The 14,633-nt window shown below is 38.2% G+C and overlaps 1 protein-coding gene across 1 annotated transcript in view; it reads left to right on the forward strand.

The window, feature by feature from the left end:
• The window catches only part of LOC126281425 (synembryn-A), a 130,361-nt gene extending 116,059 nt beyond the window's left edge, over window positions 1-14,302 (forward strand). Inside the window, exon 10 of the mRNA XM_049980373.1 lies at window positions 13,077-14,302. Coding sequence (XP_049836330.1) covers window positions 13,077-13,218 — 142 coding nt within the window. The 3' untranslated portion in view covers window positions 13,219-14,302. The remainder of the gene's footprint in view (window positions 1-13,076) is intronic.
• The last annotated feature ends 331 nt before the right edge of the window (window positions 14,303-14,633 follow it).

Below are 14,633 nucleotides of genomic sequence, written 5' to 3' on the forward strand. Positions count from 1 at the left end.
ATGAGTTGGAGCATTGTCAAGGAGCTAAAACACCACCCTAGGACAACTTCTTGCAACACTTCATCTTGATAGCCTCCAATAACATTGTCAGGAGGTTTTGTTAGCATGTTCCTGTGTCCATTTGCTCATCAAAAGTATAATCTTTTAGTAACACTCCATTGCAGTCCTAGAATGCTCTCAGCATCTCTTTGTCCAATGATGGTGTAGTCTTTGCCTCTTTTGGTGGTGGTGAATTCAAGTTTCCATTGTGTGCTGTGCTCTTGTACCTCACAGTCATAATGAAACACCCAGCACTCATTCATGATGATTAGTTGGCAAAAGAAGTCATCTAGATTGGCTTGACATAGCTTAAACATTTCTGCCTCTACCTTGTTTGTTAGCCTCTTAGAATGAGTGTGAACAGTTTTGGAACCCAGTAGGTGGCAAACTTTGTCACAGTCAGGATGATATGCAAGATGTTGGAAACTGATCCGTGATTGATTTTCATTTTTTGCACTTGAATTGTGACATAGCAGCCATCAAGCACCAGAGCTCGTATGTCTCTTGCAATTCCCAGTTCTTCACAAGGAGATGGTCTGCCACTTTGTTCTTCATCATTTGGACTTGTTTGATCACATTGATAGCACCTGTGCAACCTAACCACCGTGTTATATGATTCACCATGTTATATGATTGTGTGTTGTTGTTGTACATGTCCACAAACTTCACATGGATTGTTGCAGCTTTGTTCACCTTCTAATGCAGAAAACAAGGTACCACATTATTCTCCATTTCATTGATGAGCAGCACTGATTTGTTTTGACTCCCGTAGCAGTGTACTACAGTATTGTGGCATGGCGATTAACATTTGCTGCAATCAGACAAAAATTAATTGCATAACTTTATTAGTTTAAGCTGATAAATAGAACTTCATGACATTCCTTTAAAAGACGCAACACAATTTATTTTACTTCATCACCTTGTGCAGTTATGCAGAGCTGGAAAATTTGTTTAAGCTAATTGATTAAAATCTGTGAAACTCTCTTTAGTATTAATTTCTAGATACTGTAAAAATTTTACTGTGTAGCTGTTATCTACATATGACTAATTATCCAACACATTCAGACACAATGCTATTCTCATGATTGCTGCCAACAAACAATAACAACTGTCTCTTCTATTTGTTTTTATGTTTGTTGTTTTCTATCATTCATAGTTTCTTGCTAATAGTGTTTCAGTACCCTGCCCCTTGGAACTGTGCATAAACATTAACTTTTTGGGGCTGTAAATAATAACTTTCAATGCTTCATAATGGTAGTCCTCTCTTTCATTTACGATAGGTATGCAAAAATTGAAAACATTAATGATAATAATAATAATAATAATAATAATAATAATAATAATGAAATGAAATGTCGTGTAGCTAAGGCCTCCCGTCGGGTAGACCATTCGCCTGGTGCAGGTCTTTCGATTTGACGCCACTTCGGCGACCTGCGCGTCGATGAGGATGAAATGATGATGATTAGGACAACACAACACCCAGTCCCTGGGCGGAGAAAATCTCCAACCCAGCCGGGAATCGAACCCGGGACCTTAGGATTGACATTCCGTCACGCTGACCACTCAGTTACCGGGGCCGGACATAATAATAATAATAATAATAATAATAATAATAATAATAATAATAATAATAATAATAATATGATAGGCATTCAATAAGTAATGCAACACATTTTTCTGAAAGCATTATAATTTTGTTCAAGATTTTGATACAGCATATTATTCGCTACTCATTTGGCTAAAAAACCCTATTTTCCAACATAACCTTCATTCAACATGACGGCCGTACACCACCTTACTGCGGGAACCTGTATGCCCACATGGTATCACTCCACTGGTCTATGTTGGAGCCAACATCTGCGTCAATAACCTCCCCATCATCCACATACTGTTTCCCACAGAGTGCATCCTTCATTGGGGCAGGTGTGAAATACAGGCTGAAAGGTGGGTGAGGAAGAACAGTCCAATGAAGTTTTTGTGAGCTTGTCTTGGGTGCACAGACTTGTGTGAGGATTTACATTGTCATGAAGGAGTAGTTTGCATGAATTTTTATGATGATGAACATGCCAACCTTGTTTCTTCAGTTTCCTTTATTTATTGAACATCCCTTATAATAATAATAATAATAATAATAATAATAATAATAATAATAATAATAATTGCATGCAGCTCAATGGCCAAGTGCAAGTCATTCAATTGGACATAATTACAGTGACTTTCCTGTCCCAAACCTACCCCAGTCATCCAATCAGGAAAAGGGGTCCTACAGTTTAAAGTGGAATCTGAACCATGCATCGTTCCTGATGAGCACTCACATCATTGGGAAGTGAACATTGAATGAAAGACAGTCTGAAAGTTACTGTTGTCCATCCAGGATTCAGTTCCACAACCTCTTGGTTTAAGGGCATGCAATCTACTGCTAGATCCACAGGCCTGGTATTAATTAATATGAAACAATTTTGATATTGTGTGGTTACTCATAATCACTTTTGATAAATCAGTAAGTTTGTTTTCTTTACTCATCTTGGTGGTTTTATCAAACTTCAATTATAATCTACCTAAGAAGCCCTTAAAAATTTAGTCTTCAAGCGTGTAGGACACAAGAAACTGTTCCAAGATCACTAACTCTGTATCACTCATTAATCTTTTTTGATTAGTTCTGGTTCCATTTGCTTCTAAGTCTGAAAATCTATGAATGGTGCCATCATTTGATTCTTTAAAAGCTAGGGTAATGAGGGTAATAGTGGTGTGCTTCATTAATAGTTTTGAATAATTTCTACTGAAAATGTAACCGAGTTTGAAGGATAACACTGCTCAAAAATACGTGTTGATGATGTGTCATCCACTATCTCCCAATAGTGATCTGCTCTTGTAAATATAGAAATATCATATGTTCTCTCATTGGGATCTTCCAGCTGTAGGTATTTGACATTTTGAGTCAACTTGACATCCTTAGGCACTGTTAGATATTTTCATGAAACAATATAAACTGTCAAAGCCAATGACTGTGACATAAACATTCTTCTATGTGCTTCTTGGCTTGAAATATTTGAGTCTGTGAGACATGAATATCAAAGATGATTTGGTGCATCTACTTAACAATGTCCGGCTGTCAATAAACTCTGAAGTTTAGACTGTCAATCAGGTTTTGGCTAATAAAGGCATCCAAAATACAGCATGTGTGTTTACTCTTGCTTGCAGATCTTATTCCATATAAACTTGCTGCTTAAAGGTGAGTCCTGTGGTGACGTTGGTCACTGACCTGTTGATGGTGACACTGGAAAGCTTAGACACCTCTGGATCATCAAAAAGTGGCTCCCTTTGCAGTAAGAGCTGGCAGCAGCCTCTGACACTATGACCTGATTAGGACAGAGTGTATCTTGAGGCAGTCCAAAATATTTTTTACTGTGTTTTGTCCAGTGACCAAATTGTGCCAAAATACACAGTAGGGCTTCACAGTACACCTGACCTTTGCACTTTGAATAACATTGCACGGAGTAAATGTTAAGAGCAGCAGTGGCAGCAGGTAGTATGCTTGTGCGTATATTTTGCACCATGAGTGCTCCATGAAGATTCCGTTAATTTTAGTATGTCTCCTTAATGTAGTTTCCACATTTATATCCTTGTCCAATGGCTTCATAACATGGAGCCATTAACTGCATGTTTCAGAACATTTAAGTCAAATAGGTCCACCTGTTCAAAGTAACCCAAGTGAATCTGTGTTATGGGGTTATGATCTCTACACAGTGTCCAGATAAGTCAAGAATGTCCTCATCAAAATCTCATCAAAAATTTGTTATGCTTACCTTTAAGGTATCCTCAAAGAATATATGTTTATTAATAGTAGTTGTTTGTACATTACTGTCAATGGAACATTCAAACTGTTCCCAAAATCTGGGCCAGCTCTCAATGTCTCCAGAAAAGGATTTGGTTCAATAGGCACCAGCTTTACAGTGGTAGGAATTGGAATTACAGGTGAGACTGCTTTATTCAAATATGAGGCTGTGTCAGAGGCAGGCAGTTTTTTCCTTAGTACCCACTTGATCTTAAAAACTGCACATTTTGTCTTGACTAGATATTTCTCACAGCAAACTAAATCCATCTTACATTCCTCATCTGGGTGAGGTGGTGGGAAGTAGCCTCAGACTGTCTCAAAAGTGACAGAGCAATTCTTCCAGTCATCCCTTATGATATTTAATATCCTAGAAATGTGTTTCATCAGAGAATTCCACAAACTCAGATACAAGACAAGCTGTGATTTCTATCACAAGACATTTTCTTTAAATCTTTGTTGCTCTTTGTGAAACACTGTTGTTTGTTTTCTAATAACAAGCTCTCTGCTGTCAAATGCTCCCACAGCCACTTCAAATAAACTAGAGGAAACCGCCCAAGCCACCCAAAATTGCAAGCCCCTTGTTTGGTCCAGGTTCATTGATTATATCATCATGATCTAGCTTAAGGGCAAAACATTCTATTCTCAGTCTCCACAGACCCAACATCTTATCTCCCACTCTCCTTACCTGGTTCTCCCCAGCACTATGTGTCACCTTGCTGGATATAGACCTCTACCTCTCTGATGGCTCCATCTATATCTCCGTCCAAGCCCACTAACAATCAGCAGTTCCTGCATATTGACAGCTGTCATCATTTCCACATCAGAAAATCATTCTTATATAGTCTGGCCATCTGTGGACAGTTAGATTAGATTAGATTAGATTAATACTTGTTCCATAGATCATGAATACGACACTTCGTAATGATGTGGAACGTGTCAGGTTAATAAAAGATGTCTGTACAAGAAATTACATTACACAAAATATTGCATGACACTAATGATAAAGTTTTTTTACTTACTTAGTTTATATCTAAAAATTCAGCCAATGAGTAGAAGGAGTTGTCATCTAGAAATTCTTTTAATTTATTTTTAAATGTTAGTTGGCTATCTGTCAGGCTTTTGATGCTGTTTGGTAGGTGCCCAAAGACTTTTGTGGCAGCATAATTTACCCCTTTCTGTGCCAAAGTCAGATTTAACCCTGCATAGTGAAGATCATCCTTTCTCTTGGTGTTATAGCTATGCACACTGCTATTACTTTTGAATTGGGTTGGATTATTATCAACAAATTTCATAAGGGAATATATATACTGTGAGGTTACTGTGAGGATCCCTAGATCCTTAAATAGATGTCTGCAAGATGACCGTGGGTGGGCTCCAGCAATTATTCTGATTACACGTTTTTGTGCAATGAATACTTTTCTACTCAACGATGAATTACCCCAGAATATGATGCCATACGAAAGCAGTGAATGAAAGTAGGCATAGTAAGCTAATTTACTGAGATTCTTATCACCAAAATTTGCAATAACCCTAATAGCACACGTAGCTGAACTCAGACGTTTCAGCAGACCATCAATGTGTTGTTTCCAGTTTAACCTCTCATCAATGGACACACCTAAAAATTTTGAAAATTCTACCTTAGCTACAGACTTCTGTTCAAATTCTATATTTATTACTGGAGTTGTGCCATTTACTGTACGGAACTGTATATACTGTGTTTTATCAAAATTTAAAGAGAGTCCGTTTGCTGAGAACCACTTAATAATTTTGTGAAAAACATCATTTACAATTACATCACTTAGTTCTTGGTTTTTGGATGTTATTACTATACTTGTATCATCAGCAAAAGAACTAACTTTGCATCTTCATCAATGTGGAATGGTAAGTCATTAATGTATATCAAGAACAGTAAAGGACCTAAGACCGAACCCTGTGGGACCCCGTGCTTGATAGCACCCCAGTTTGAGGAATCAGCTGTTGTTTTAACATTACACGAACCACTTATTTCAACTTTCTGCATTCTTCCAGTTAAGTATGAATTAAACCATTTGTGCACTGCCCCACTCAAACCATAATGATTTAGCTTATCTAAAAGAATTCCATGATTTACACAATCAAAGGCCTTTGAGAGATCACAAAAAATACCAATGGGTGATGTCCGGTTATTCAGAGCATTTAATATTTGATCAGTGAAAGCATATATAGCATTTTCTGTTGAAAAGCCTTTCTGAAAACCAAACTGACATTTTGTTAGTACTTTATTTTTACAAATATGGGAGGCTACCCTTGAATACATTACTTTCTCAAAAATTTTTGATAGAGCTGTCAGAAGAGAAATTGGGCGGTAGTTGCTGAAATCCGACGTATTCCCCTTTTTATGCAATGGTTTTACAATGGCATATTTCAGTCTATCAGGGAAAACACCCTGCTCCAAAGAGCTATTACATACGTGGCTGAGAATCCTACTTATCTGTGGGGAACAAGCTTTAAGTACTTTGCTGGAAATGCCATCAATTCTGTAAGAGTTTTTACTTTTCAGTGAGTTTATTATTTTACTGATTTCAGAGGGAGAGGTTGGTGGAATTACAGTTGTTTCAAACTGCACAGGTATGGCCTCTTCTATTAATAGCCTTGCCTCTTCTAGTGAAGATCTAGATCCTATTTTCTCCACAACATTTAAAAAATGATTATTCAAAATATTTTCAATTTCTGATTGTTTGTTAGTGCACTTGTCATTCAGTTTTATTGCACTAAAGTCTTCCTGTGCTCTTGGTTGCCCTGTTTCCCTTTCAATAATATTCCAAATTGCTTTAATTTTATTATCAGAGTTACTGATCTCAGACATGATACACATGCTTCTGGACTTTTTAATAACTTTTCTTAGTACCGCACAATAGTTTTTATAATATTGAACAATTTCGGGGTCAGTACTCCCTCTTGCTGTTAGATACAGTCCATCTGTAGTAATGAAAAAACCCTTGCCCAGTATGCTGAAGGTCTCATTAAGGTTATTACAAAAAGGCAATCACCCAAACCTAGTCCGTAGACAGATTTCCCATGCCATATCCTCACACATCCATAATCCCCACCTTCCCCACCCCACCCCTAGAACCAGCTGTAAAAGGGCAACCCCTCATCGCCCAGTATCATCCCAGGTGGATCAGCTGAACCAAATCCTTTTCCAGGTCTTTGATTGTTCATCATCGTGCCCGGAGGTAAGGAACATCCTATCCATAATCCTTCCCAGTCCTCCTCAAGTTGTATTCTGTCACCCATGAAACCTGCATGTGGCTGTAAAGTAAGAGAATTTGCAGTAAAACATTTTATTTCAAAAACATACATTTTAGTTATTGTCACCCTCAGTATACTCCTCTCCTCCATCCCTACAATGCTCCATGTGAATTTTTCATTGAAGGAAACATTGCTGGAAGTCTTCCTCTGTAAGCTCTTTGATGACACATGCCACTTTTCCCTTCACAGTTTCAACAGACTGAAATCCTATTCCTTTTAATGCAGATGTGACCTTGGGGAATAGATAGAAGTCACATGGTGCTAGGTCAGGTGAATAAGTTGGGTGGTCTAACACTCGGATGCTGTTCTTCCCTAGAATCCTCACAACAGACAATGAGCAGGTGCATTGTCTTGAAACAGAACCCTTGACTTTCTCTTCCACAATTTGGGTATTTTTTCACAGAGTTAAGCAAGAACCAGAAGGTAGTAATATTGATTAACAGTTTGGCCTTCAGGAAACCCATGAATATACACAGCTCCATGAATATATAAAACAATCACCATCTCTGTGAATCTTGATTTGCTCATTTGAGAGTTTTTTTCCACTCTCAGAGAAGTTGGGCTGTTCCAGTGTAGGGATTGGTGCTTAGTTTCTGAAAAATAAGTGAAAAATCAAGATTTGTCACATGTTAGCACTCATTCCTAGAAATTAAGGTCAGTTTAAGTAATATTTGGAGTATCATTATAAAAATTTTCATAAGCTAGTTCTTGTTAGATTATGGGAATTTTTGACATCAGTTCCACACTCACTTTTCTCATATTACATTGGTTATGTAAAATTTCCATTACACATTTTTTTTTTCAATTCCTACAGTTTCAGCAATTGATCAGATATTTAACTGATGGTCAGATCAAATCAGCTAACCTACCTTTTGATCCGTTTTTGATGTTGAAGGGTGACCTGGTCATCAGTCATCATCAACATCTTCTCAGCCATCTTGGAAGCACTTGAACCACTCAAAAACTCTTGTGCATAAGAACAGTCTCCATCATATGTTTCTTTTACTGAAAGATAGGTTTCAGTAGCAGTTTTTTCAAGTTTCATGAGATATTTCATGACAGCTCATTGCTCTATTATTACATTCATCATTTTCTGACAAAAATAAATAACAGCTCTTACACAAACAAAGGCGGCCACTCTGATTTGTCTACAGGCACCAGAAGTGCAGCATTTGACCAAGAAGGCTGCACACTTCACGGTTATTGGTAATTCATCTTTGGCACATTATACCACGTGACAGCATCAGTCCTTTTATTTAATTGATACACCTCATGCATAACATACTGGTCCATTGCAAATATGACACACTGACTCGTAACAAGTTGCCACATGGGTGACATCCCCATGGGAGACCCAGGTTCAAGATCCATCAGATTCAAGCACCCAGCGTATTGTACACCGTCTCATCACTATTTTACCCTGTCCTGTCAGAGGCAGGGCCACCTATGAAAGCAGACTTTTCACATACCAGCTTTGTTGCAATTTCTGCACAGCATTCTATCTTGGCATGACCACCAACCAGTTGTCCATCCAAATGAGTGACCACTGCTACTGCCAAACTGTGGCCCATAGCAGAAAATGCTGCTGAACACAGCCTGCTTGATTTCAGTGACTGCTTCACAACCTGTGCCATTTGGCTCCTACCCTCTAACACCAGGTTTTTTGTATTACACGGATAGGAGTTGCCCTTGCAACACATCCTTCATTTCCGTAAACCTCGTGGCCTCAATCTTCACAAGCCCCCTGCCCAAGGAACCTAACTTCACTTGCCTTCCACCCACACCCTCTTCCTCACAGCCTCCTCTTCCTCTGTTCTGTAAGCCTTCCCAATACATTTCTCCACATCATTGTCGTTGCATGCTCCATGAACTCGCCAGTGCCCATGCTCTTGCTGCATTCCTGTCCTGTGCACATGCCGCATCTCCCTCCCACGTTCCTAACTCCCATGTACTGATGCCTCCCTCTGAGCCATCAGCCACAGGCCCACAACTCTTCCTCCTGCTCCCCACCTCCTATCTGCCCTCTCCTACTCCACCTGACATCCCAGTAAGCTGCGGAATTGTAGCCCTGTCATTACATATTCAGCAAACACAGCCAGTAGGTGTTCATTGGGGAGGGGGAATGCTTCAGTGGCTACTGTACCTCTAAAAAAAGTTTCCTCTGATAGCTAGCAAGTCTCCAGTCTTGTTTTTCTGTTTGCCAACTACTCAGCTCTCTACTATTCTCTGAGTTGTTACATTTACTCCTAACTTATTTACAGTGTGGTGAATACTATAGATTCAGTGCTACAGATTGCATTAAACTCCAATCATTGTGGTGGTACAGTCAGAATTTAAAGAGGGGTCTGGCAGAAAGATTCCATATCATCAAATACTGTTCACAGCAGCCCTAAAGGACATTTTGGGATCCTTAATGTAGGGAAGTGTGGCTTGGTATCACAGTGCCAGACTAGAAATTGAAAGATTTGTGGTCTGATCCTTTGTTATGTCCTGGTATTTTGTGTCCCACTTTTCACGTCTTTCACCTCTGTCAATGATTTTTTAACAAGAAAATTGCCAAGTCTCACTGTAGTCTGGAGTCCATGATAAATTAAGGTTCGCTATAAACGTCTTATAGATAAGATTAGATTAGATTAGATTAATACTTGTTCCATAGATCATGTTCCTTCGTAATGATGTGGAACGTGTCAGGTTAATAAAAGATGTCTGTACAAGATATTGCATTACACAAAATATTGCATGACACTAATGTTTAAGCTAGGTTTTTTGTTTTGTTTTGTTTTCCCCCTTCTCCTCCCTTAATTTATACCTAAAAATTCAGCCAGTGAGTAGAAGGAGTTGTCATCTAGAAATTCTTTTAATTTATTTTTAAATGTTGGTTGACTATCTGTCAGGCTTTTAATCCTGTTTGGTAGGTGACCAAAGATTTTGTGGCAGCATAATTTACCCCTTTCTGTGCCAAAGTCAGATTTAACCCTGCATAGTGAAGATCATCCTTTCTCTTGGTGTTATAGCTATGCACACTGCTATTACTTTTGAACTGGGTAGGATTATTAACAACAAATTTCATAAGTGAATATATATACTGTGAGGATCCCTAGATCCTTAAATAGATGTCTGCAGGATGACCGTGGGTGGGCTCCAGCAATTATTCTGATTACACGTTTCTGAGCAATGAATACTTTTCTTCTCAACAATGAATTACCCCAGAATATGATGCCATACGAAAGCAGTGAATGAAAGTAGGCATAGTAAGCTAATTTACTGAGATTCTTGTCACCAAAATTTGCAATAACCCTAATAGCACACGTAGCTGAACTCAGACGTTTCAGCAGACCATCAATGTGTTGCTTCCAGTTTAACCTCTCGTCAATGGACACACCTAAAAATTTTGAAAATTCTACCTTAGCTACAGACTTCTGTTCAAAGTCAATATTTATTACTGGAGTTGTGCCATTTACTGTACAGAACTGTATATACTGTGTTTTAACAAAATTTAAAGAGAGTCCGTTTTTCTGAGAACCACTTAATAATTTTGTGAAAAACATCATTTGCAATTACATCACTTAGTTCTTGGTTTTTGGATGTTATTACTATACTTGTATCATCAGCAAAAGAACTAACTTTGCATCTTCATCAATGTGGAATGGTAAGTCATTAATATATATCAAGAACAGTGAAGGACCTAAGACCGACCCCTGTGGGACCCCGTACTTGATAGCCCCCCAGTTTGTGGAATCAGCTGTTGTTTTAACATTACATGAATCACTTATTTCAACTTTCTGCATTCTTCCAGTTAAGTACGAATTAAACCATTTGTGCACTGCCCCGCTCAAACCATAATGATTTAGCTTATCTAAAATAATTCCTTGATTTACACAATCAAAGGCCTTTGAGAGATCACGAAAAATACCAATGGGTGATGTCCGGTTATTCAAAGCATTTAATATTTGATCAGTGAAAGTGTATATAGCATTTTCGGTTGAAAAGCCTTTCTGAAAACCAAACTGACATTTTGTTAGTACTTTATTTTTACAAATATGGGAGGCTACTCTTGAAAACATTACTTTCTCAAAAAATTTTGATAGAGCTGTCAGAAATTACAGGAAAGAAAGAGCATACCATAATCAGGAGGACAATGGCTAATAAGCACAATGGTGTTCAAATCAACTTTCAGATTGATGGCAGTTTTACATTTTTCTTAACCTGAGTAATCAGAGAACAGAATATGTATTAACAAAACGTAAGTGAACCACCTTTGTCTTCCATGTCATATGGTACTGTTTGTTCTAATGCCATTGGATACCAATTCGTGTCATTATGAGCAAAAGGTAGCAAATTAATGTTTTACTTGACCAGTACTAAGTATGAAATTATTCAAACCACAGCTATATAACAAAAAAGGCAGTAATCAACTTGCAACATTATCCCCGTGCAGCAGTCATTTTATTAAAGTGTTATTTCAAGTTGGCTATCACGTACATGGGTAATAGGTCAGATTCTAATATGCTCCGTTTCTAATGACCTCATTGTCGACGGGACGTTAAACACTAATCTCCTCCTCCTCCTCCTCCTCCTCCTCCTCTAATATGCTGTAAGTTGATTCAGATATGGTAAATCATCAGCCAAAAAAAAGAGACAAGTGGAAAATAATTCTGTGTTAGGCGGCAGTTGCCATGGCTACCTGTTCCATGTGCACATGAAAGATAAAGTGTACATGCTGCGCACTTGGTAAGTATGTTTCAGCATTTAAGTTGCAACCACCTATACTCCTCTTATAAATGCAGCTCAGTATTAGCTAATGATGGAATGAGGAGATTAGGTGACTCAGTCGGTGGCACCCCGAGACAGCTAACTCATGAGCCCACATGCAGACTTCAAACCTGAATGATCACAGTACACAGGCATTTTGAAGGACAATCAGTTGACAACACAAAACTGTGGAGTTCCATGGTCGAAGTTGGGATGATACTTCATCAGCTATGAAATCCATAGTTACATGTGTTTCACACTGTTTTCAGCAATAATTTTTTCCTTCCTTTGAGACTAGTCAAAATAGAAGAAACCACTTTCCTTATATCTCCTTTGCATTTCAATAGGATGTTAACTGAAATGATTTTGAGACTGAAGCTAACAACCAGATGCTATACTTCCTAAATGTAGAATAATAATAGAATAGAATGAGATTTTCACTCTGCAGTGGAGTGTGCACTGATTTGAAACTTCCTGGCAGATTAAAACTGTGTGACGAACCGAGACTCGAACTCGGGACCTTTGCCTTTCATGGGCAAGTGCTCTACTATCTGAGCTACTGAAGCACGATGCCCGGTCCTCACAGCTTTACTTCTGCCAGTATCTCGTCTCCTACCTTCCAAACTTTACAGAAGCTCTCCTGCAAACCTTGCAGAACTAGCACTCCTGAAAGAAAGGATACTACGGAACCATGGCTTAGCCACAGCCTGGGAGATGTTTCTAGAATGATATTTTCACTCGAAACTTCCTGGCAGTTTAAAACTGTGTGCCCGATCGAGACTCGAACTCGGGACCTTTGACTTTCACGGGCAAGTGATCTACCATCTGAGTTACCGAAGCACGACTCACGAGCAGTCCTCACCGCTTTACTTCTGCCAGTGTCTCGTCTCCTACCTTCCAAACTTTACAGAACCTCTCCTGTGAACCTTGCAGAACTAGCACTCCTGAAAGAAAGGTAGAGCACTTGCCCGAGTTCGAGTCTCGGTCGGGCACACAGTTTTAATCTGCCAGGAAGATTAATAATAAAATAATGCGGGGACATACTGGAATTAACAAGTGTACCACAAAAAAATTTCTTAGATAGAAGCAGATTTATGACAACACACTGAAACTCAGCTGAGCACTTTTGAATAATTATATCTTGTATCATCCCTTGTAGAGATGGACTTCTTCAGCCATGTCGAATTGGAGAAGATGGGCGTCCTGAACCTGTCGTACATGTTCTTCAGCTTCTGGAAGAGTTGCCTCCAGAATTTCGGCAGCAAAAGAACACATTCGACGACAGCAATACAGAATCATAAAAGCTAAAAGCTGAGTTGCCAGTGACGTAATACATTCTCTGGATTTCTTCATGTAGTTACCTTTTTCACCTGTTTTGATAGTGTTCACTAAGAATTCGTAGTAATTGTTGTTGCTATTTCTTATTGAGTGCAAATGTATGTCAGCACCATTTTAAATTGTGTATGCTGTAGAATGATACCATGTGTGTTTTGTCAAGAAATGTTTTGACCATGTTCACTTAGTTTTAATTTGTGTATTTGCTGCTCTCGAGAACAACTTATTCACATTTGGTCTCAAAGACAGTGCTCTAGGAGTGAAGACCATGCATAAACATGAAGGTTGAAAATAAACAGAGGGAGCACAACATATCATGTGGATAAATTGACAGTATTTTAAAGAAAATCAATTAGAGAAAAGAATAACTGATCTAATAACACAAGCATGGTGTCTAAAATAAAGCAGTAGATGCACTGTTAAAGCAAGAAATGTTTGTTAACCTAATCCAGATGTGAAAGAACAGGTCAAAACTGATGCATGACTTAAAATGTAGTTCAACTCAAGATTACACTTATGCGTATTTGTTTTTATGAAAACAGTTAAAATAGCCTGTTTGTGTGCAAACTGTTTAGCTTAAGTTTTTTAATGCCAAAGAAATGTATCACATGCTGTCCTATAATTCCGATCTGTCAATACTGACCTTGTTTTTATGTTGCAGGGATGATAAACATATTATATTTAACAGATATTAGAATAGAGTCAAATGGTGATAAACATGAGGTACAAAATGACTTTAGTAGCCAGTGTTTTAGTACAGATGTTTTGAGTTTTCCCCTTTTATCTATATAAACGCTTCGACAGAGGTCAAATATGCTGACTGAACGAGTGATGAACTGATCTCTTAGTAAACATAAGTTGTTAACAATTGTCAAGAATCTCCGTGTCTGTTCTCCACATCATTTCCTGCAGAATTCTTGTGTGCTTGCTTCTAAGGGCAAATGTGACATTGCTCTAAACTTATGTTCCAATTCTCTAAGTGAAATATATTTAGGAAATTGACTTAAATTCTGTTAAGATTCTTAAAAAAATAAAACCATTATTTGCTTCTGTGTTGCTTCTCTATGGAAATATTTCAACTCATCAAACTGTAATTTATACATTGTCAACTGTGTCTAGTACAAGATACCACTTTCTTTCCTTCCCTTTTGAGCTGAGCTGTTGCAAAGGTGAATCAATTCAAAACCTTAAACATGTAGAAAAAAGGATGCTAGCACACTGTAAGTATAAAAACGTGTTCCTAAAAGTGTGTGCATTGTGCCAGAGTTGCAGCCTATGAGTGTCCACATAACTAGCCCCATTAAAATTTTCAGGCACACCCAGTCCTAGTACATGATAAAAATGAGAATAAATAAATAACATTAATACTTACTCATGGAGA

Source organism: Schistocerca gregaria, chromosome 7, assembly GCF_023897955.1.
Source record: "Schistocerca gregaria isolate iqSchGreg1 chromosome 7, iqSchGreg1.2, whole genome shotgun sequence".
Classification (NCBI taxonomy): domain Eukaryota; kingdom Metazoa; phylum Arthropoda; class Insecta; order Orthoptera; family Acrididae; genus Schistocerca; species Schistocerca gregaria.